Source organism: Ambystoma mexicanum, chromosome 1p, assembly GCF_040938575.1.
Source record: "Ambystoma mexicanum isolate Mex_15411 chromosome 1p, UKY_AmexF1_1, whole genome shotgun sequence".
Lineage (NCBI taxonomy): Eukaryota > Metazoa > Chordata > Amphibia > Caudata > Ambystomatidae > Ambystoma > Ambystoma mexicanum.
In genome coordinates this window covers 94,885,179-94,908,970 of record NC_090921.1, presented here as the reverse complement: position 1 = coordinate 94,908,970, position 23,792 = coordinate 94,885,179, and the positions used below count along the sequence as shown (strand labels likewise).

At 44.4% G+C, this 23,792-nt stretch overlaps 1 protein-coding gene across 5 annotated transcripts in view; it reads left to right on the top strand.

Moving 5' to 3' along the window:
• Positions 1–23,792, top strand: part of PLD2 (phospholipase D2) — a 730,967-nt gene that overhangs the window by 666,143 nt on the left and 41,032 nt on the right. For all 5 annotated transcript variants that reach the window (XM_069644098.1, XM_069644072.1, XM_069644080.1 and 2 more), the window contains one exon: positions 20,314–20,418. In XM_069644098.1, the coding sequence (XP_069500199.1) occupies positions 20,314–20,418 (105 nt within the window). The remainder of the gene's footprint in view (positions 1–20,313; positions 20,419–23,792) is intronic.

Below are 23,792 nucleotides of genomic sequence, written 5' to 3'. Positions count from 1 at the left end.
TTGTATTTGCGTCGACAATATTTGCCACATTTGTGTCTTTGAAATTGTAAAATCTGCCCGTGCAGGTCACTATGTGTCCGCTGTGAAGGGATTTCAAAAGTGACATATTTTTGGATGAAGTCCAAAACAGTGGCATCAGTGTTGTGACCAAATTTAGGTGCACCTTTGATCCATAAAAGCATGTGAATATGTGGTGCTCCTCTCGCTTGGTATTCTTTTCTCCAAAAGAAGTGTTGCACTTCTCCGATGGGAGGAACAGTTTTATTGCAAATGAAGTGTAGCAGAGCAATGAAACAATGATGGAAATATCTTGACACATTAACTGGATCTAGAGAGCAAAGTTCTCCAGCTGTTAATAAATGTATGTTGGTTTTGTTGTTGTTTGATATGCGTAGGACCTTCCCATGCATATTCTGCACAACTTAGTGTAACAAACCAAGTTGGTGGTCCAAGGTTTCTGATCATACAACGTACATCTCTGTGCTGTTGGAACCAGTATTCTTTTGTACCACGCATGATTGCAAACAAATTTATTATACTTGATTGTAAAACCTCATCTTTTTCTTGTACATTTTGTATTAATTGCGTAGCTGACATATTTTGAAAGTGATTTCCAGATTTCAAATGTGTGCAACTCCATAACATAGCGTTGCTAGTTAATTTTTAAAGAGTAGGTGGAATATGTATTTCACATTTTGTCTAAACCTGGGATCTTGTAAATACATTCATAATGAGCGGTATTCTGATGCCGTAATCTGAGTGGGTCTATCATCGTATCTTCCTTTGCCAGTAGGAAATAGCAGTGGAAAAGCATGTGCTTCTATATTTTTTTCCCATAGGCTCATTGGTGAACCTTTGGTTTGTTGCATTTGGTAGGTTTCTAGTGCATCATCTATGCTTTCATTGGAATGCAGTGGATGAATTGTGTAATGGTCCAAAAGAGTGGATACTGCAGCAGGATGCAGAAGTTCGAATTGTCCAGTTTCTGATGGCTCTTCAATTATTTCAGTTGTTTCCTTTCTTCAATATTTATTTCCTTGTAGTATTCGTTATTGTCTTTTAGATATTGCAAGGCTTGTCTAACTTTATGTAAATCCACCAGTTGTTGCCAAATTTCTTTGTCTTTTTGTTGGTACACCATTTACCAAGACAATTAAAGTTTGTTTGTTTGTTTTTATTATTTGTAATGCACACATAACCCAAGGGTAGCAAGGTGCAGGAGTAAGAAGAGGATTGTATAGTTTAGGTTACATAGATCATATTTGATATCGTCCCATCGGGTTACAGTGGCGGACGCATAGACAACATAGGAGCCGGTATCGACCAGAGGTTATCCAAGACAGTTGGCATAAAGGTATAGTCATTACAATATTACAAGTAGTAACATACAAAATGTACAATTTACAATTTACAAGTTTTGAGTAGTAGCAAATTTGCAGGGCGAGAGGAGTGCCAGTGTATTAATTATCGTGATCCTTAATCCATTGAATAAGACTCGTCCTGAATTGTAGGTAAGGAAGGTCTTCTCTAAGGGAAGGCGGTAGTGAGTTCCAATGTAAAGCTGCTTTGACCTGCGTTTGAATCTTGGTACTGATAATAGGATGGCATTGGCCTTTCTGGAGGGGCGGTAGGATGACTGTCTAGTAAATCTTGTTATCAGATATTGAGGAGCCGAGTCATGGAGGCATTTGTGAATCAGAGAGACAGATTTGAGAAAGATCTTATCTTTCATGTAAAGCCAATTGACCGATCTTCTAGTGTCTGAGATGTGGGCTTTCTACGGGAGACTTAGGGCTGCGCTTAGAGCGTTATTTTGCAAGATCTGAACCTTGTTTGTGATATATTTGTTGCTACCCACATATAGGGCATTACAATAATCTAATTTGGAAAAGATCAGAGCTCTAGCCAGAGTGATGCAGTTGTTGGAGGATAGGAATGGTTTGGCTGCTCTGATAAGTTTGCAGGTATAGGAGGTGGCGGAGGCCATTGCATTTACCTGTTTTTTGAGTGATAATGTGGAATCTAGGTAGAAACCTAGAGTTTTTACCTTCTTGGCCACATTGATAATGTTGTTATCAATTTCAAATGATGAGTCGTTTTGGTCAAGTGTGTTAATATTAGCTGTAGTGCAGAGAATGAGGAGTTCTGTTTTGTCATCATTCAGGCATAGTCCATGTGAGGCCATCCATGCCTGGATGATGAGGTACACTCTATTTACAAAGGCCAAATCCTTGTCATAATCCCCCGTCAACGGGATGAGGATCTGGGTATCATCTGCGTAGTTCGTACAGGTGATACCTAGACCATCGAGATTATTGAAAAGGGGCTTCGTAAAAATGTTGTACAAGGTGGGAGAGACGCATGAGCCCTGTGGCACACCGCAGGTGATAGGCGCAGGGTCAGCGGCTGCAAGACGGGAGAAGACTTGCATAGTTCTATTACTGAGGAAAGACTGAATCCAGTCTATTGCCTCTTGAGAGAAGTGTGCGGCTGATTCAAGGTGATTGCACAGGATATCATGGTCGACTAAGTCAAAAGCTGCTGAGAGGTCAAGGAGCAGCAGTAGTGCTGTCTTGCCCTTGTCGCTCAACTCGTCTATTTGTGTCTTTAGGTCGACTAGAGCGGTTTCGGTTCCGTGTTGAGGTCTGAAACCTGACTGTCGGATTCCTAAGAGGTGATTATGTTCTAAATAATGTTGAATTTGTAGGTATGCCATTTTGTCGAGGATTTTAAGCAGGAATGGCACCGTAGTAATTGGACGGTAGTTTGTGGGAATAGACATGTCTAGGTTTTGTTTTTTAAGGAGTGGGAGGACACAGGATTGTTTCAGATTGCTGGGTATTATGCCTGATGTGAAGGATGCATTTATTAATTTTGTGATAAAAGGTGAGAGTTCGCGAGCTGCATATTTTATGAGTTGTGCTGGGCATAAGTCACCATGGCAATTCGAAGGTTTGAGGGTGAGGATAACGTTCTCAACCTCTTTGATAGAGACTTTGCGGAAGTTGATGTGTGGGGTGGACTCATGTGGGAGGGTCGCGGTGGGATGCGTCACTGACACATTCCTGTTGCTAAGTTTAGAAGTAGTGAGAAGGGTGTCCTTTTTGTGGTTAATCTTAGTTTGCAAAGTAGTGATTTTGTTAGCCAGGGCATTTTGGATGCTTGTGCACCAATTTTTATCCTTAAGGCAGGAGTCTTGGGTTTGGAGGGGAGATTCTCCCTCTTTCAAAATCGCAAAAAGCTCTTTAGTATTCGATTTAGCTTGCGTAATTCGGAGGTTGTATGAGGTTTGTTTGGCGGAGATCATTTCTTTTTTGTAGAGGGACGATTGTTTGCTTAGGTTATTCTTATTAGTCTCTGATGGATCAAGTCTCCATATTTTCTCACAACATATTTAAAGAATGCTCTATTGAACGTTGCACTCCTAGAGTGTGTACATTTTCTGTTAGATCTAATGGCAAATAAACTACTTTGCCACGAATGCCTTTCACCAATTCAGAGGGAGGTAATTTTGCTGTTTTTGGATGAAGGCGTATAATTGCTTGAAATGGATGAACTATTTGAATTATGATGCACTCATACAAATTGAGTTGTTGCAGGGTTTTTGGGAGTGGGAACAATTCCAAATTATTTGTGATAGCACGTGAAGGAGTTTGGTTGTTGTCTAGTTTTGTAGTGCAGTAACTACAACATAGTAGGGGTTCACTTATTTGATATTTGTTTTCGGTTAAGAGGTAGAGAGCTAATTCAAACCATTTGGAATCTTCGTCTTCTATTTTGTATTCTATGTCTATATTTTTTGTGTTCCTTTTGTAAAACGTTCTGTGGCAACACACACACACACATGGTTTGGTATTTCAGCCGATGCACTTTTAAATTTTAGTATTTCTTTTTTGTATGTGTGTAATAGAAGGTTGCTATGTGCAGAATTGTTGCTAGTCTGTTCTAAAACTATTGCATGTTGTAAGTGGCTTTCACTTCCAAAATATTTTCTCTGGATACGGTCAATTTCTTCTTGTACATACTTGGGTGTACCATGCAGAAGAGTGTTACTTAAATTGGCTAATTCTGAAGCTGGACTTTTAGCATAGCATATTTTGTACACTAGATTTCTTTGAATGATGTATTCTTTTGATATCATGGAAGGTGCTTTTGCAAATAGGTCCAGAAATGCAGGCTAATTCATGTCCTTGTAGTAGTGTGTATTTGCGCACAGGACAGATATCCATATTTTGCAGCACTTTCATTTTAATGTTGTCTTTACCTTTCACATACTGATGTCATATTTGATGTGCTGGGTGTTAGTGTTAGATGTGCATAGCGGTGCAGCCAGTTATGGTTGCTTAGGCTACCATAACTGGCGAATTTAGGGGGATTTCGGTTTTACTGCGAACCCCATGCCACGTTTATACCGTTTTTTTGTGTGAATTTCACAGGTTTTTAGTAGTGCAACTTAACCATAACGTCCCCTTAACAAAGTTTTTTTTTAGTGAATAGATATATATATATTTGTGAAAGTGTGTTTGTATGTTTGCGGTTGGCTCCAGCCCCGTAACAGTTGGCGGGCTGAAACTTTGACCCAAGATCGGCGTACCAGTTTGAGGTGTACTGCCGATGGTGAAATTTGACCAACCCCACGCGTTCGCCCTGCACCAGGCGGGGTCGGCCCTGTGCTATCAGTATAGGCGATTTCGGGAGATTGCCGATTTTGCAATTGTTGGCTCCAGCCCCACAACAGTTTGTGGGCTGAAATTTGGCCGAAAGTCTGCATACCAGTCTGGGGAGCACTGGCCACAGTGATATTTGTGGGGGGAGCAGGGCTAGGCCCTGTCCTATCAGTATAAGCGATTCCGGGAGATTTTTACGATTTTTCATAAATGGGCAGTTAGGACACAATATAAAATACACAAGGCTGCATAGCAGACCCCCAAGTGCATGCCGTCTACAGACCCGGCCACCGCCGGGGGTATGGCTAGTTTTGTATGTACCAAGTAGGGAAAATTATTTACAGACTGATTTAATTACAATCTGAGCTAGAGACCTATTTATTTACAGACCGGATGAAAACAAGACCGCCTGTGGCAATGTGAAGTCACCCAAAATAAATGTTTGGCGAATCTGAGGTATTGTTTGGGAAAGCAGTCCTTGCCTAAGCCGCCTTCCTCTCCTTTTGGCCATGCCCAGCCCTGCACTTTGGCAACGCACACTTCTTGACCCCCGACCCCATTTGCATCATCATAAAGCACTGACTTTCCCCCAGCTAGAGTAGCCACTGTGGGCTAAGTACCTACTTTTGGGATGTAAAAAGTAAAAAGCCCGTGTCCATTTCCCACCTCCTGCAGATGCCCATAAAGACGGTCCAAAATGCAACGCTTTAAAGGAGTAGACTGTCAAAGTGTGCAAAAATAAGTTGTAGAACTGTGCACTGCCTTGAGTCCTGCTACCCCCATGCCCTCCCTCCAACAAACCGCCACCTACTCTCTCCAATACAAATCTTGCCCGGCCTCTTGCCTCATCCTCCACTCCACCCCCAAACACTGTTAAGATTGGAAGTAACCATGAATGAAAATGCATCTCATATTCAGTATAACTTTCATTGTTCTCCACAGTCAGAAGCTTGATGCAGGTGCCGTTTTGTGTGGCGGTGCTGCTAGGGGTGGGTTTGTGTCCCAAGCTGGCCACTGAAAAGGTTGTGCCTTTGCAAGGTAGCTCAGTGAGCCATTGACACTGTACCAGAATGCCATCTGTGAGGGTGAAGCAGCAGCTGCCTTGTAGTTTGGCAACCTGGCAGTGAAAAGTGACATGCGCATTCCTGCCAACAGACTGATGGAAGTGAAGTGCGCACAGCCTTTTACACTGGCACCTCTGATCCAACATTGTATAATTGTGCGCTAAAGAAAGCCTGTTGGTAGGCAGCACTCTAAATAAAAGCCATCTCTGGTTTTGACAGTGTGGTCTCTGGGAGTACAGTTATGCTGGCCAAAACCTATTGGCGTCATATTGTCTGCTTGGTTGCTAGTGACTCACTGACGGAGCCTTATGTCTACCAGCATCTGAGAACTGGATTTCACCCAAAACAACCATTTGAGCCCAGCCTACACAGGAATCCCTCCTAGCCCCTTACCTCCCCCCCCCTAACACCTTTGACTGCTCCAGAAAGGCTTGTCACCTCCTCCAGAAGACAGGGAATCTCCTCAGGAGGGGTGGTGGGGGGGCGGTTGTGCAGGGGGGTAAGAGTGGGAGAGGGTTAGTGGTGGTAGCACCCTGAGCATAGCATAGCCTGTGAGGGGACTTTCCAACAAGAGAGGGTGGGAGGGAGTCCACCACCTTGGGATTTCCTAGGGCTCCCAAACTTGCTGTGCCCCGCCCCATTTCCTGCAGACCAAGCACTCTGGGACTGACTTCACCATGCTGAAGATTCTAAAACGGCAGCCAGGATTGGACACCTCACAGAAGGCTAGAACGGAACCAATCCGCTGTAACAGATGGTTAATTTAAGTTGGTAAAACCGCCCCTGCTGTTAGGTTTACACCACGGAAGGAGGATTGCCCCTGGAAAATAATTGGGGGTACAGTCTACTCGTAAACCCTCTTCCATAGAGAGGACGATAAAGGCTCCAAAAGGGGAGGAAGGCCCTTTACTCATTTGTCATAAGGAGCATTTGGGATGACCTGCTGGCTGGACAATGCCTGTTGCATGCTGAGACCACTTGTACCCAGGAACCATCTCACTTTAGGCAATCGCCCCTGTAAGAGCTCTGGAAACCTTCCTGACAAGGAATTTGCGGAAAAGGGATCCACCTTGTCCTTGCTGGCTGTGTACGGGACCCCCAGAAATAAGAAGGCATTAACTAGGCATTGTTTGCACGCTTCAATCTTCTTTGGAGCCAGTGAGACCACTTCCAGACTTATTTCGATTTGCTGCAAGCACCAAGAGCTTCCTTTTGAAACTCGCTGATTTTCAATCCACTGCCAAGCTGCTGACTCAACCGATCGCCTGATTGCGCTCCACCCGCTTCCAAGTCGATTGCTACTGGATAACCACATCGGATTGTTTGACCTCCTTGAGCCGACTCAACCATCGCCTTCCTAATTCTAAGCAAATCACTGCTCCACGACTGTATCTCATTGCTCGTCTGTCGACGCAACACATGCACTGGGAACTAGCGAGCTAAAAATGGAGATGTCGGGAATTTGCATAACCAAATAAATACATGCATAATGCCATTTATTTGGGAGTTTTGCATAGTGCTGTACATCATCTCACAATCGCTTCGGAGCGCTGCGTGTGGTAACACATTTATTAAAAGCAGAGGGAAGCAATTCATTTATCATGCTGCTGGAACAGCGCCTATCGACATGTGTTACTACGAGCTTCCTGAAGTAGAGGGTTGGGCTGAGGCTCCATATTTTGATAATTTGAATGGCCGTGGGGGATACAATTTGGAAAAAAGCACACCCTCTCAACATGCCCACCATGGTCCCAGGTGTTGGGTACGTCATTAACAGTCCATAAATATTAATTGCTGAATATCCACTTGCTCTTCTGTGATGATGATGTTCAGAATTTAAGTGGATGTGTGCCATTAATGCGATTAAAACTGTGCTCATATACTATACTAGATTGTGGTTAACATTAAAGGAATTGTTCTCTATCAGAGCAACTTTCCTGCCCATTTGCAGAGCACAGTACCTTAGACATCTTTTGGTTCCTCTAGCCGGCACTGTGCCTTTGTTGTAATTAATCATTAATCACGGCCACTTCAGGTAATAATGGGGCAGAATGACTTCCTGCAGACTGCCTCTGCTTACCCAGATCACACCACTAATCCGGCCCGGGGCCAGGCTATTTTCCGGCCCTGTCTGGCTCCGGTGCTGGCCAACATGCTCAGCTCAGGATGCCTAGCTCATGCGAGTCAAAGTCAAAAGACCAACATTGGGAATGCAAGTGTGCAGTACCAGAATCCCTTAAGTGGTCCATGAAGGAGAGACACCACGGCAGGCACTGCTTTAGGTCCGTTTGGGAAGGCGCTCTACTGTACTGGACAGTGAAGAAGGAAAAAGTGTTAGGGCATTTCCTTGGTAAATATTGTCCTCGCCGGACGGCATGTTGAAGAAATGTACAATCCCCCTATACGTACTTCATCCGGGTTATGGACTAAAAGGCACAGCAATATATTTCTCTATATTACTTTTGTTCTAGGAATTGCCTTATAAGCTGTATTTGCAGAAGACCTTGCGGCCGTCACCTTCCTTGGGTCATAGAAGGGTTAACATGTTGACTTTTCACACTGATTCCTCCACAGTAGGCACAGAAGGATGTACAGATTTTCAGTGGGTATTTCCAGTTTCAGCTCTCTGGCCATCTGGTGATAACCATTATGTTGAACTTCCCTGTCATCTCTTTGAGGCCATTTCCTGTGATTTCATAAGTGCCAAGTTCACATGACATAATTTCCTGTGATATCATAAATATGCTAATTACTACTTTTTAAACTTTAAGATTCCTACAGATTTTTGCTCACAGAATGTTGGCATGTATGCGTAGGTCTCCCACTCGCAAAGGACCGCCCATGCAAGTGATCCTCCCACACTGGTCCACCCCCAGGAACTGGATCAAAAAGCGATGGCCATGTCCTGGCCACCTGGATGACAGATCTCCAGGGACTAGACAGGGAGTCACCTTCAGGTTTCTCACAGTAGGTGCACCTTCTGTGACTAACACAGAGGTCTAAGACTTCTGGCATCCGAGGAAATGGCATGCAGCAGCACATAAAAGCACTGCATATGGTCTTGCCTTGACCAGGAATCAGTTTATTTTTCCATTTATCAAGTGCACTAATCCCTGAGGCATTGAGGTGCTGTTACAGAAACCAGTTACTCACAAAGCAATGTGTGTACTGTGGGGATTAATCAAAACCCCGAAGTGAACGAAACTGAAAGGCCACGGGAAGCATGGCCTGCCAGCTTTCATCAAAGAAAATAAGAACAATCTTCACACAGAAAATGGGCCTATTAAGGCAGACTGGGGGGTGGGGGCACTTCTGCACATAACACAAGGATGTACTATGTGAAAATGTCTACCTGTCATTAGAAAAGGAAAAGCAGAATTTTTAATTCACAGTGGCAGAAGAAATCCAATGGTGCCTTTCATATGAAAAACAGGCTTTTTAAACACTGTCACCAAACGGCTTTGCATGTGTGTTTGCAGTTTAAAGCAAGATAAGAGAAAAGGGTTCCCCTGCCAACATAAAGATGTCAGGGAAAAGACATGGTGCGTGTTGACAAAAAGTAATGTATATTATGCTTCACTTGCAAAAAAAGTCAAACATTTCAAAAGAAAAGCCCAGTTTGTTTCCATGAAAAAGTTCCTATAGGCACGAGGCAGACCATTTTGCTTGCTGTGGGGCAAACTTCACAAATGACTCCCCCACTGAAAACCTGTCTGGCATCCCAGCTGTTTACAACTGAAATAAAGTGTGGCTGCTAAGAGGTGTTGAAAGCAGACTTTCCCTAGACTTGGTGTCTATGAAAGCTCATTTCTGTACAGAGCAAATGACTGTAGCCGATGCACGATAGGCTTGTGCCTGGTAGTGGGCATTCTTTCTTTCCTTCCTAGCATATACAGAGTGACTGCAAGTCTTTCTTCACTGCCTAGCAGTTGTAGGAACCCGGCTACTGTGATATGTGTTTATTTGCAGAGGTGAGCCGGAAGCGCAGTGGACGTGCGCAACGGGAACGGGCCTGGCATGCCGAAGTTGCACAATAGTCAAGCCCATCTGTGCCCTTCTTGGCTTCGGATGGCCACGACAGGGGGAATAATGTCATTAGTTATAGACGAATACTATATTTCTCCAAAAGTTCAGCGAAATAGTAAAAATGCTGCCCAATTACCTAGATGCTAATCACATAGCTAATCTGATCGGTCACAGCATCTTTTTCTTCAACCGTTTCTTTCCGCAGTCTCTGCTCTGTTGTGTGGGGTTTCGCAGGGCTCTGCCCTGTCCCCCACCCTTTTCAACATCTGTATTCGGCCTCTTATCGCTCTCATCCACGCCCACGGCTTCAGATGTTACTCGTATGCTGACGACACCCAGATCTTGGTTAGGCTGGATCTTTGCTATCCATCCCATGCCACTCAACTGTGAGATTGTCTGTCAGCCGTGGGTTGCTGGATGGCCGAGAATTGGCTTAAATTAAACCGAGACCAAGGTTTTGGTGGCAAGTTCCTCTTCAGCTTCTTCTCTGTGGACTTCTTCCCTTTGGCCTTCTTCCTTTGGTACTTTTCCTGCCACTGCCCCAGTGGTCAGGAACTTGGGTGTTACATTTGCTGCCTCTCTGTCTATGGCCCATCAGATTGATGCAGTGTGTCAAACAGGCCACTACCAACTGAAGATTCTTAGGAAGGCTTTTCAGTTAATTCCTGTTCATCTCTGAGCTCCAGTGATCTCTGCTTTTGTCCTCCGTAAGATCAACTACTGCAACCCTCTGTCTGGCTCAGCCAGATTACCTGCTACAGCATCTGCAGGTTCTGCAGAACTCGGCCGCTCGCCATGCCACTGGCACCCTCTTCCGTGAGCGCATTTCTCCTGTCTTAAAATCTCTTCATTGGCTGCCGGTGACCAGGCGTGTTCATTTTACATCTTTGTGCCTTGTACAAAGGGCATTTTATGATATCGGCCCGGAGTACCTGCAGAAAAGGTTTCAGCCTTATGACCCCAGGGTCCATCGTGCGAGAACTGGTGGCTGCTCGTTTTCAATCAGAGCTGCTTCCTTGCATAATGCTCTTCCCATCACTTTGCGTATGGTTCTGGCACATTTGCAATTTAGGAAGGCGCTTAAAACCCTCCTGTCCCTGTGTCTTTCTTTTTCTTTTCCACTTGATTTGTTGGTTCAGCTTTAGCGCCAAGTTGCCTCCGGGTGTTGGTTTTGCTACACCTTTCGCAGTGTGAAAAACGATAACATAACATATCATATAACATAGCAAAATTTGCTTTTAATGCCTACCTATTAAACCCACACTCCTTAGTAGCTTAGGCGTCTTCTGTCTATGAACTTTTGCAAGTGGACTCCGCGGATATACTGTGCCTTACCAAAACATGGTTAACTGATAGCTCTGCGCCTACTTTCACGGAGGCACTACCTGATGGCTATAAGATTCTTCATCTGGATCGAGTCGCCCCTCGCCCTGGGGGTGGCATTTGAATCATCTTCAAATCTAATTTAATATTCTCTGTGATTCCAATATGTTGTTGCCCATCCTACAGAAATCGCTGGCATCATCCTCACCAACGATCTTGACTTCCTCGCCATAACGGAAACTTGGCTTCCTGAGGCATCAGGACCTTACTTAACCTTAGCTATTCCTGACAAATACTCCATCCTCAGAGCTGACAGACCCAATGCTCGGGGAGGAGGTGTAGCTATCATCTTTAAATCATCCTGAGACTTCAGATCAGTCACTTCCTCTTTACTAAAATCATGCAAGCATCTCACAGTCAAGTTGCATACCTCTCCCAAAAGCACAATCTCTATTCACCTAATATATAGACCCCCAGGTCATCCTGGAGCCTTTGAGGAAGACATCACCTCGCTAATAGCTGAGAACTCAAAGCCTTCAGCACAAATCATCATCCTGAGAGATTTCAACCTTGGGTACAATGACCCCAATGACTCCCCAGCCTCCTCCTTAGCCAACGCCCTCGCTGAGCATGGCTTCTCACAACTTAGCTCTCAACCTACTCATCAGAAAGGTAGAATCATCGACTGGGTAGTGGCTCTCAATTGCAATATTACTTGCAAGGCACCCCAACCTCTCGCATGGACTGACCACTACCTCATCCCACTAGATATTAATATCAATAACTTAGATCCTAAAAAGTGCCCTACGGCACCAGCCTGTCCGACCATAAACAAGCGCACATCACTGCTGAAGCCCTAATACCCCTGGTCCTCCACACTCTCAACGCACTACCAGCCACTGTCGACGTTAACCTACTGGTCAACACCTTCAAGGACTCCATGGCCATTGCCATTGATACCATCGCCCCACTGAAATTGCACAAAGGAAAACCTAGAGCTCATTTGAATTCCTGGTATACCCCGAATTCAAAATATTGAGAAAAAAGAAAGCTAAACTAGAAATACTATGGAAAACGGAACCATCTGCTGAAAACAAAACCAATCTTAAGAATATATCCTCCCTATATAAAAAGGAGATGATTCACACCAAAAAAGAAGCCTACAACGTTAGGATAAATCAGGCAAGATCCTGCAACAAAGAACTATTTAATATACTAAATGAATTAGAAAATCCTAATCCACCTACAGATACTTGCACGAAAGACAAACCCTGGTGCACCAGCATCCAGAACGCCCTAGCCAACAAAATCACAGGGCTCCAAATCAAAATAGAGGTTAAACGACAACAACTAACCAGTAGTAAGTCTACCAGCCCAAGCTCACTACTGCCCACTGACACCAATGCAGGCTTCACATTTAAAAAGGTAACTATACCGGAAATACAAAAAATTATCGCCTTGCTAAAACCATCCAACTGCAAAGACGACAGCTGCCCTACCCAGATTATAAAAGACGCAGCCAGATTCCTATCTCCTTTCATCACTAAACTAATTAACCTGTCTTTCTCTACTAATTAAGTCCCTAGCAATCTGAAACAATCATGGGTTCTCCCACTTTTAAAAAACAATTATTAGATCCAGCCATACCCACTAATTACAGACCCATCACCACGGTCCCATTCTTGCTAAAATTCCTTGACATAATTGCTTACTTGCAAATTCAGGACTACCTGGAGACAAACCAACGTATTAGGAATACGTCAATCTGGCTTTAGACCTCAACATGGAACAGAAACTGCCCTTGTTGACCTCAAAAGTCAGATTGATGAAATCAAAGATAAAGGCAACACCGCCATCTTGCTCCTTTTAGACCTCTCAGCGGCCTTCGACTTGGTCGATCACAAAATCCTCTGCAACCACCTATCTTCCGCAGCTCACTTCTCCTCCTCTGCTGTCGTATGGATACAATCCCTCCTGGCTAACAGAACCATGAGGGTCTTCTCACCAGTAGCGGCAGCTGACCCCATCCCTATCACCTGCGGTGTCCCACAAGTCTCATGTGTCTCGTCCACTTTGTACAACATACTTACAAAGCCACTCTTTGACCATCTAGACCATCTGGGTATCACCTACACCAATTATGCAGAAGACACCCAGATACTCCTTACCTTCTCAGGTAACTACAATGCTGACGTCACCCGGATTAACAAAATCTTCTCCATCATTCAGGCATGGATGACCATACACGGCCTATGCCTGAATGATGAGAAAACTGAGCTTCTCCTTTTCGGTTCATCCAGCAACCTGTCGAAACTCAGCCCTAACTACAAGAGCATCATCATCGATGGTAACACTATTCCCATTGTTAAAAATGTGAACACCCTTGGCTTTTATCTTGATGACAACACTAACCTTTCCAAACAAATTAACCTGACTGCCTCATCCACTGCCTACACTGGTAAGCTGATCAGGGCCTTTAGGCCCTTACTGTCCTCTAACAGCTGCATTACGCTGGCCAGGGCTCTTATAAAGTCCAAACTCGACTACCGTAACAGTCTATACCTAGGCACAAACCAATCCATAATTAATAAACTACAGGTGCTCCAAAATAACGCACTATGAGCAGCCTTAAACATCCCCAGGTGAGAGCACATTTCTACCACCAGAAAATCGTGCAAATGGCTCTCTATACAACAAAGAATCGACCTAAAAACCATCTGTCTCACATACAAAGCCTTAAACCATTTAGCCCCACCTTATCTCACCAACCAATTCATCATGAAACCTGCTACCAGAATTACTAGATTCTCCAATACCTTATGCCTAACAGTACCCAGATTCTCCTTTAAAAACAGCTGGAGGATCCAGCTTCACGGTCCTTGCCTCCCAACTCTGGAACACCCTACCACTTAACATCAAATCTATCGAGTCCTTTCAGTCTTTTAGGAAGCAGGCTATTGGATGGCTACTGGACAGAAACTAGCATTTACCATCTTCTCTCTCCTATGTCTGACGATACTGCCTAAACTTTAATTGTGCTCTTTACCTGTAAACTGTATAAATGTAAACTGTATATAATGTACTATGTAACCGCTTCCCGAAGCGCCCTTTTACCTCTGGTTCTGGAGCGCTATATAAATAAATAAAACAAACAATATCACACAATTTGGGTATTGAAACGCTTCTCTTGCTTTTGGCCTCCTACTCCATACACTTTCAGATTGTTAATCGGCCTCCGGCCCCCTATACTGAATCCCTAACCCCTTCTTGGATGCTTCTCTTAAGGTTAGGGTTGCCAATCTAGTGTTCTGGGAGATTTTAACATTCGATATACGCCCCACTCACTTCTACATTGCCTCAGTTCTTTGAGTTAATTTCTGGCCTTGGGCTCCATCAATTAGCATCTCAAGTTACCCATAACTTGGGCGGCATTCTTGATCTCATCTTTTCCGCCGAATCTGCCATTACTGTGGCCTCACTGAAAAAAGTGCTATGGTATGACCACTGGCTGATATCTTTAAAGTGCTCTGTCCCCACCCTGCTGCTACTATCTGCTTGGCCACTGTCATAAAACGCAGTTGGCGCACTGCCGATCCTGCTCTTATGGCATCCTTTATCAACCAGAAGTGCTGAAATACCCTGTTAGCTGATCCGTCCTTTCTATCTAAGACCTTAGAGGCTGCCGCCGATCTGGTGGCCCCTCATAAAACAACCCGGCAGCAGACCTACCCATCTGCACCTTGGTATACGGTTCAGCTCAAAGTAGCTCACCTGAAAGCAAGGCAAGCTGAGCGCAAGTGGCGCCTGTCATAGGACCATAAAGCAAAACTGGTCTATCGTCAACTCACCTGTGAATATCACACACTTATCCGTGCCGCAAAGCAGTCTTACTTCACGTTTAAAGTGGAATCTGCTCTTAACCAATCCAAATATCTTTCCTCAGTGGTTGTCTCTCTCTTTCTCCACTAGGTTTATTCCTGTGACAGCACCCACTCAACAAATCTGCAACCCGCTATCTGAGTTCTTTGTTACTAAGATTACGGATATCCGTCATTTTATTGGGTCTTCTGCCCCAATTCCGGCTAATTTTACTGCAGTTCATGGTTCCACTCCTCACTCTTCAGCGTGGTCTCATTTTCCTGAGTTCTTCATGGAAGATATTTCTAGGGCAGCTACTGAAGTCGGCAGCCCTCTGTGACCCGGTGCCTTTGAAGGTACTTAAAGATATCATGCCTTTAATAATTCCCTGGGTTACTACAGCAGTTAATCTTTCTTGCCAATCGGGCATAATTCCTAACAACGATAAGCAGGCAATGGTTATCCCCCTGCTCAAAAAACTGTCACTTGACGCTTCTGTTCTTGCTAACTATCGTCCCATCTCACTTCTCCCATTTTTTATAAGACTGTTGGAATCCTTGGTCTCCCCATTACTTTCAGTCAGGCTTTCAACCGGGACCTTGAGCAAGAGTATCCTGGTGTCAGTTATTGACGATCTTACCATGCAGGTTAACCAGGGTGGAGTGGGTGCCCTGATATTGCTTCAACACTGTCGATCACTCCATCCTTGTGTCCCGCATGGCAGCAGCAGGCCTCTGTGGCCCAGTCCTGGTGTGGTTCTCATCCTTTGTCTGATAGGGGCCAATTTCTTTCTCTCCCCCATTCCACTCTTCTTCCTCTTCTCTTTCCCGTGGAGTCCCTCAGGGCTCTGCCTTGTCCCCTATACTTTTCAACTTCTATGTTCAGCCATTGATTTGTCTCACCCACTCCCCCTGCTTTCAGTGCAACGCGTATGCCGATGACACCCAGATTTTGGTCCGTTTAGATCTTGACCAATCCGAGATGTCTTCCTGGCCATTTGAGTGCCTACTTGCCGTGAGGGGCTGGATGAACAGCAATTGGCTGAAACTTAATGGGGTCAAGACTGAGATCCTGGTGGTGGGTTCTTCCCCTGACTCTGCTTCTTGGTCTTCCTCCTCCTGGCCCACTGCTTTTGGTGTCTTGTTTACCCCAGTGACAGTGGTTAAGAATCTAGGGGTTTTCCTCTCTGCCTCACTTTCTTGTCTGCTCAGGTGAATGTTGTATGAAAATCTGGGCACTTCTTACTACGTGTGCTCTGTGGGGTACTACTATACCTACCCATTTGTGGCCTCTATTGTTACTAGTTGAATTTACTATTGTAATGCCTTGTATCTGGCTTAGCCTCTTGGTCTAATTCATTGGCAACAACGACTTCAAAATCTTGCAGCTATGGTAGCCACCTCTACCCCTCATGGGCCACACATCAGTCCTGTGCTCCATTCCTTTCACTGGCTACCAGTAGCAAAATAAATGTAAGTTTGAATCTGGTGCATGAAGCATTTTACCATCGGGGTGCGGAATATCTTCAAGATAAGTTTCAGCTCTATGTGCCTGGTCGAACCCTTCATTCAGCAGCCATACACATAGTGGCTATCCCCAAATGCTGCCATTTAAGAATTGGGGGTCGCGCCTTCTCAGTCTCTGCGGCTAAACTATGGAATAACCTACCCGTTGCTCTCAGGCAAGTTGAGAACCACTTACATTTTTGCCATCTTTTAAAAACCCAACTTTTTTAGGTTCTTGTTAGCCGTCTGCTGTTGTGTCCTCCGCGCCACTATGCCCTTGGGTGACTGTGCTCAATACAAATTCTGATAACATAACAATGTGGGAGGGTGATCTCTGTGTGGCCAATGCATGCCGGGTATTTACGAGCTGTAGCCTACACTTCAAACAACAAAGAGACTAAAAAAACAGTGGCCAAAAGAGACAAATGTCTTGGAGGAAGCAGAGCTCCTATTTGCATTAACATAAACATTTACTATTAATTTAAAAGGACTATTATAACTTAGGCCTTTTTCCCAGCAACCACAAGTCTTACTGCATTGATTTATAGATGGTTTCGAGGCAATTTTGTAGAAGTAAAATCCCTGCACCTGCGATTTAGGGAACTGTAATGGTCATATAAAATAGGTTTCTGGCTGATCTGAAAATTTCCTGAATTTAAGAGTTGGCGAACTGGTGGAGTGTAAAATTAGGAAGGTAGGGAGTCGATTGCATGTTGATAATTTTTATGCTTTTTGGAAAATTGCAAAACGCCCGTGCAACATGGTGCAGACCCAGGTGTCTTTTTATTTAGTTCCCCTTGGTTAGCTGAATCGGAAAATATATACATATTAGGGCAGTTACTAGTAAATTCTGATGTCTTGCCACATAACACATTTTTGCCAAAAAGTAGAATTGAAAACAAAAAGGGATATCAGATGGAAGTTCACATATGTCTGTTGCAGACTCCTAAACCAATCTTGATGGTGTCATCGCTGCTATATAAAATGGATGGACTATGGGAGAAGAGACAGAGCTGCTGAAATGTACCATCTGACAGCTGCAAGGAAATACCAGAGGGGATTGCAGAGCATTGCATCTGGCTGAAGCTGTCTATTGCAGGGCAGGCCTAAAAAAATCTGACTGGGCCCTGTGGTGAAAAGCTGGGGGCCATCCTTGAGAGTGGAGTGACCAGACCCCTGCTCTGTTCTCCAAGAGGGTCCTGATGTTATGCTGGCATTCCTGAACTTTAAACCGAGGCTTTCAATTTAAGTAGAATTGGGCCAATTGAAACCAAAGGTGGGGGAATCTGTTTACCTTAAAACCTTTCCCTTTTTGGTGGGTGTGGGATGTGGGAACTAAAAACATGAATTTAATGAATTGCCCTTGGCAGAACACCATGGCTTTGTTTTGTTAAAATTCGAAATTAACAAGGCTCATTGCCAGTGTGCGCTAAAAACTATAGACTGTAGTTTAATTGGGTAATCTTAAGGTTCAGCTTTACAAGCACAGGCCTTTAAATGGAGTGAGGTCTGAAATCCCAAATTCTCAAATCCCAATTTTTCTGTCCTACTTCTCCAACGTAAACCGAAGTATGGGGGGGATCTGAACAACCCACTGATAAATCTTTCTGTTTATTTTGAGCAAAGGTGTGGGTGAAATAGTGATTGCCATATGCATTTGTCCAAATCTGTGAGCCAAACTGCTAGCCTTTTAAACACGCAGGAAAATAGAAATTGCACAGCACTACATATGTGAATTGATTGTGGTTACTGACCAGTGCTAATTATATCTTGAAGTGAAATCTGTAGAAAGAAAAGTAATGACATTTGTGTTTTTCCCAACCCATTGGTGTGATTAATTTGTGTAAGAAGAAGTTAATTGTGAGCCACAAAGAAGATAGCATGTGTAGTTTAGTGTAAGTTCTATTACCTATAATTCAAATAAATACCAATATATTTCCTGTACACCGGCCTGGTTCTTGGCTCATTGGTAGCTCATGGGGCAGGTGGTGCAAGGGGCATGAGATGAGGGTGAGATGGGGCTGAATAAAGTAACTGACATTAACCGTTAATTGTGTAACATCTCGATTGGGGAGGGAAGGAATCCCTGTGTTGAGGGTGGTCTCTCAATACTCAGTTGCAGTACACAAAGACAGTATATCGGACAAACCTGCGATCCACATTTAAGTAAACAATGACGTTAGTGATTTTTGGAAGACCCAGTAGGAAAGCTTGGGTCGCAGGATCGACGGGAGTAGGTTCCATTGTTTAACTGCGAAGGTTGGGAAGCTAGACCCTCCAGTTTTGGCACGTTTAAATTTGGTCTGGATGAGGCGCTGTGCATATGCCGATCCGATAGTCCTGGTGGAGTTGGCATTCAGTATTTTTTGGCAAAGGTAAGAGAGGGGGCACATTGGGGAGACATGTATGTGTGATGGGTATTCTTTTAAATAGAATCCGTTCGCAAATTAAGTGATGTGCTCCTGTTTGGGCATGTCCAGGGATGCTTGAAGGGCATTGTTTTGAATCACCTGCATCTTACGGATGTTGTGCCCTGAGGTACATGCAAAAGTGCATTACAATAATCAAGCTTCGAGCCAATGATCACTCGGGCAGTGGTAAGGCGGCTGTAAGAGGAGAGGAACGTCTGGCTGAATTAATCAATTTAGTGGTGTAGGCATCAGAAGGGGCAATGGCATTCACTTGCTGTGTGAACGAAAGTGTGGCGTCCTGATAAACTGAGTCTTCACTAAGGCAAGGATCGGGATGCCATCAATGTTGAACAAGGTATATTGGGCATCAAGCTTCCTGATCACTACTGAGGGACCTACCAGGGGGATTTCTGTCTTATTGTTATCCTTACCTTGTGATGGGAAAGCAGTATAGCTGCTTAACAGACAGGTAATCCTTGGAGTGTGTGGTAGGTATGCATGTTTCAGTGTTTCGTTGTAAGCTGTGACTCTTCTCGGGGACACAAATCCCTTTGGCATGGGTCTTACAACGTGAGGTCTTCATTAACAAGAATACCCCCTTCTCTATTGCGTAGACTCTTGGGAATATGGGAAATGCCTTGTTCAGGAGGTGGGACAAAAGTCTACTTGAAGAGTGAGTAGGAATGTAGTATCGAGCCCTGAAACGGTTCTTACAAAGAGGAACGCACAGGTATCATATCTGCTGCCCTTTAATCTTGTGGTATCTGTTGACCATCTTTTTATCAACTATACTATCTAGCGAGTTGGTGAAAACATCCTTTCTTTCAAGTGAGTCACCATGTTAATGGATGGCCTTCAATGAGGGTGGCCAGAATTGTGTGCTTTATTTTCCCTTCAATTGGGAGGTCGGGGGGGGCAGGAGGGGGCGGTCCTGGGGAAGCGGTCAGTATGTGAAGCTATGAAGGGCCAAATGTATGGTTGTTGAATGTGCTCCTTTGTTGCTAGTGGTCCTCCTTTTTGCTGCTTGTTTCTGGTCATCCTTTGCGTGCTTGTTTGCTTCTATCCATTCGTCCTTCATATGATATTGGATGTGCCCCTTTGTTGCTGGTGGTCCTCCTTATTGCTTCTTGCTCTGCTTCTATCCAATCATCCTTTGCTTGAATGTTGTTTGCTTCTACCCAGTTGTCCTTCATATGGATGTTGGATGTGGTCCTCTGTATGAAGGTTGTCCCTTTTGTTGGTCCTGCTTGGTGTCCCGTCATCATTTGCTTGGTGGTTGCTTGCGTTGTTCCGGTCGTCCTTCGTATGGGTGTTGCTTGTTGCGCCTTGAAACACCATTTGCTGTATAGGCGCGTTATAAATACCCAATTGTATCCAGTCATCATAGTTTTCCTCCACCCAATTATACGAATGTGTACATGTGCGTAATTCTTGTATACATTCTCTTCTCTCGCAATAGGTGCTGAGGTCAGTGGATCGCTGGTCGGCGGGCTCGGCAGAGTGCTCCATACTCCATGCTTACATCGCTTGCATAAAGGAGAGCCAACACTATGTATATATCGAGGTAATGCTTGGGAGAGCCAACACTATGTATATACTGAGGTAACGCTTGGGAGAGCCAACACTATGTATATACTGAGGTAATGCTTGGGAGAGCCAACACTATGTATATATCGAGGTAACGCTTGGGAGAGCCAACACTATGTATATATCGAGGTAACGCTTGGGAGAGCCAACATTATGTATATACTGAGGTAACGCTTGGGAGAGCCAACACTATGTATATATCGAGGTAATGCTTGGGAGAGCCAACACTATGTATATACTGAGGTAACGCTTGGGAGAGCCAACACTATGTATATACTGAGGTAACGCTTGGGAGAGCCAACACTATGTATATATCGAGGTAATGCTTGGGAGAGCCAACACTATGTATATACTGAGGTAACGCTTGGGAGAGCCAACACTATGTATATATCGAGGTAACGCTTGGGAGAGCCAACACTATGTATATATCGAGGTAACGCTTGGGAGAGCCAACACTATGTATATACTGAGGTAACGCTTGGGAGAGCCAACACTATGTATATATCGAGGTAACGCTTGGGAGAGCCAACACTATGTATATACTGAGGTAACGCTTGGGAGAGCCAACACTATGTATATATCGAGGTAATGCTTGGGAGAGCCAACACTATGTATATATCGAGGTAACGCTTGGGAGAGCCAACACTATGTATATACTGAGGTAACGCTTGGGAGAGCCAACACTATGTATATATCGAGGTAATGCTTGGGAGAGCCAACACTATGTATATATCGAGGTAACGCTTGGGAGAGCCAACACTATGTATATACTGAGGTAACGCTTGGGAGAGCCAACACTATGTATATATCGAGGTAACGCTTGGGAGAGCCAGCACTATGGGCCTCCTAACACGGATGGCGGTATGGATTTACCGGTACCGGTAAAATACCGGTACCGGTAAATCCTTACCGCCTTACTGCGAGGTCCCTTTGCGGGTTGGGGGATTTAATGCCTGCTTTTTGCAGGCGTCAAAAACCAACCCGCAAAGGGACCCAGGGAGCTAATTACGGTACTGCAATTTGCGGTACCGCAATTAGCGCCTTCCCCATTCCCATTACGCCCTATGGGGCAAAAATGGGAATGGGGAAGGGCAATGGTGGAAGGGGGAATTACCGCCCCGCCAACCTTGGAATGGGGCGGTAATTCCCCTTTCCACCAAGGCGGTGCCGGTATTTTACTGGCATGAACCATGGCGCTGATAGCGCCATGGTTCTCCGCCATCCGTGTAATGAGGCCCTATGTCTATATCGAGGTAATGCATGGGAGAGCCAACACTATGTATATATCGAGGTAACGCTTGGGAGAGTCAAGACTATGTATATATCGAGGTAACGCTTGGAAGAGCCAGCACTATGTATATATCGAGGTAATGCATAGGAGAGCCAACACTATGTGTATATCGAGGTAACGCTTGGGAGAGCCAACACTATGTATATATCGAGGTAATGCATGGGAGAGCCAACACTATGTATATATCGAGGTAACGCTTGGGAGAGTCAAGACTATGTATATATCGAGGTAACGCTTGGAAGAGCCAGCACTATGTATATATCGAGGTAATGCATAGGAGAGCCAACACTATGTGTATATCGAGGTAACGCTTGGGAGAGCCAACACTATGTATATATCGAGGTAATGCATGGGAGAGCCAACACTATGTATATATCGAGGTAACGCTTGGGAGAGTCAAGACCTATGTATATATCGAGGTAACGCTTGGAAGAGCCAGCACTATGTATATATCGAGGTAATGCATAGGAGAGCCAACACTATGTGTATATCGAGTTAACGCTTGGGAGAACCAACGCTTGCCACCCTGCAATGGAATTCCTGGGCACTGTCATGTTCCGGCTGCTCTATAGTTTCTGAACCAGTCTTTTCCTGGGTGGCACGTGAATCTCACAGAACTTTAGAATCGCGAACGCAATGGGCTCCATAAAGCAGGCCCAGTATTCGAGCCACAGCGCTTCTGGATGCCAAAATCCAGATAACTGATTTCCTGCTCTAAAGCATAGATGTTGATCCGTCTATTTTCTGGCATGCCAGCACCTCTCCACAGGCTCGGACTGGCCTGTAGGACAGTAGGCCCATGACTGAACCAAAAATGCAAAATGCTGGTGTGGGACAGTTTTTGAGGTCAAAGTGGACCACTTTTCGGGCCAATGTGGGCCAGTTTGATGAGTTACTTCACTATGTGGCTAATAGTTTTGACCATTGTTGCTGAATAAATATTCTTTAAAATGCACAATTTGCATCATATTTTATCAAAAAACTACCACTTGGGTACTACTCAAGCAGTCTGTCACAAAAGGAATGAATAGCCATTTGCAACGGTGGGCCATTTATTCATTGGTGCCCGAGACAGTTTTATGGCCCAGTCCGGCCCTGCCTCTCCAGTGGGATGCCAGCAGCCTGTAAAGGGACGGCATTTTCCCTATATGGTGCGTTGTTAAACCTGAGGAATGGCAGCTTTTTCGGGTAAACTACCAAGCGGAACAATCACCAGTTGGTGTGCAGTAGTTCCAACCCAAAAAATAATTTGAGGTAAAATATTTTATGTAAATCACGTCCAGCAATTAATGAGTTACATGGCATTATAAAAAATGCAATTACGTTTTTTAAAAAGGTTGGCATTTGATAATTGAAGTTTAAGCTCTGTGAAGTACTTAAAATTTGAAACGGGGAGTAACAAATTAGTAAATGAATTTAATAAACTGCAGTACATTTTAAAGCAAAGTACGGCAGTGCTTTTGAGTAGGTTTGTGGGGGTACGACGGATCCACTCAGTGTTACTAAATACTTAAGGAAATGGAGCATGGTCATGGGGGTTTGGGGGACTGAGCCATTGGGGTATCAAAAGCACTGGAATTTACTCGCTCGTGTTTCATCTTTCTATGGGTTATTATTTCCACCTTTTTTGGTGACTTGGACAAACCCAACATACTGTTTTTCTTGTCATAAGTATCTGCATGATTCGATTAAGCTGCATTGTCTTGGGAGGATAGCTCAGGGGCAACGTGCTCTCCTTGGTAGCACGACGACGCGAGCAACACAGGTTTGATCCCGGTTTGTGCTCAGAAACCTCTGGGTATTAAGAGCGTTAAAAATAACCCATTACAAAAACAATAAAAACCATTAATTGGCTGCTGGGACTGGCTGTGGGGGTTCATGCCTTGTTGGAAAGAATCTGTGAATTTAACGAAAACATTTTTTACAAAAACGAAATCCCCCCCCCCAAATCCCCAAAACCTGTTCTCTGATTATAAACTGATCCCAACCCCCCACCTTTTTTAATCCCTTACCCCACCTCATATATACTTTTAATAAAGAATTTTGTGTTTCTTCTGTAT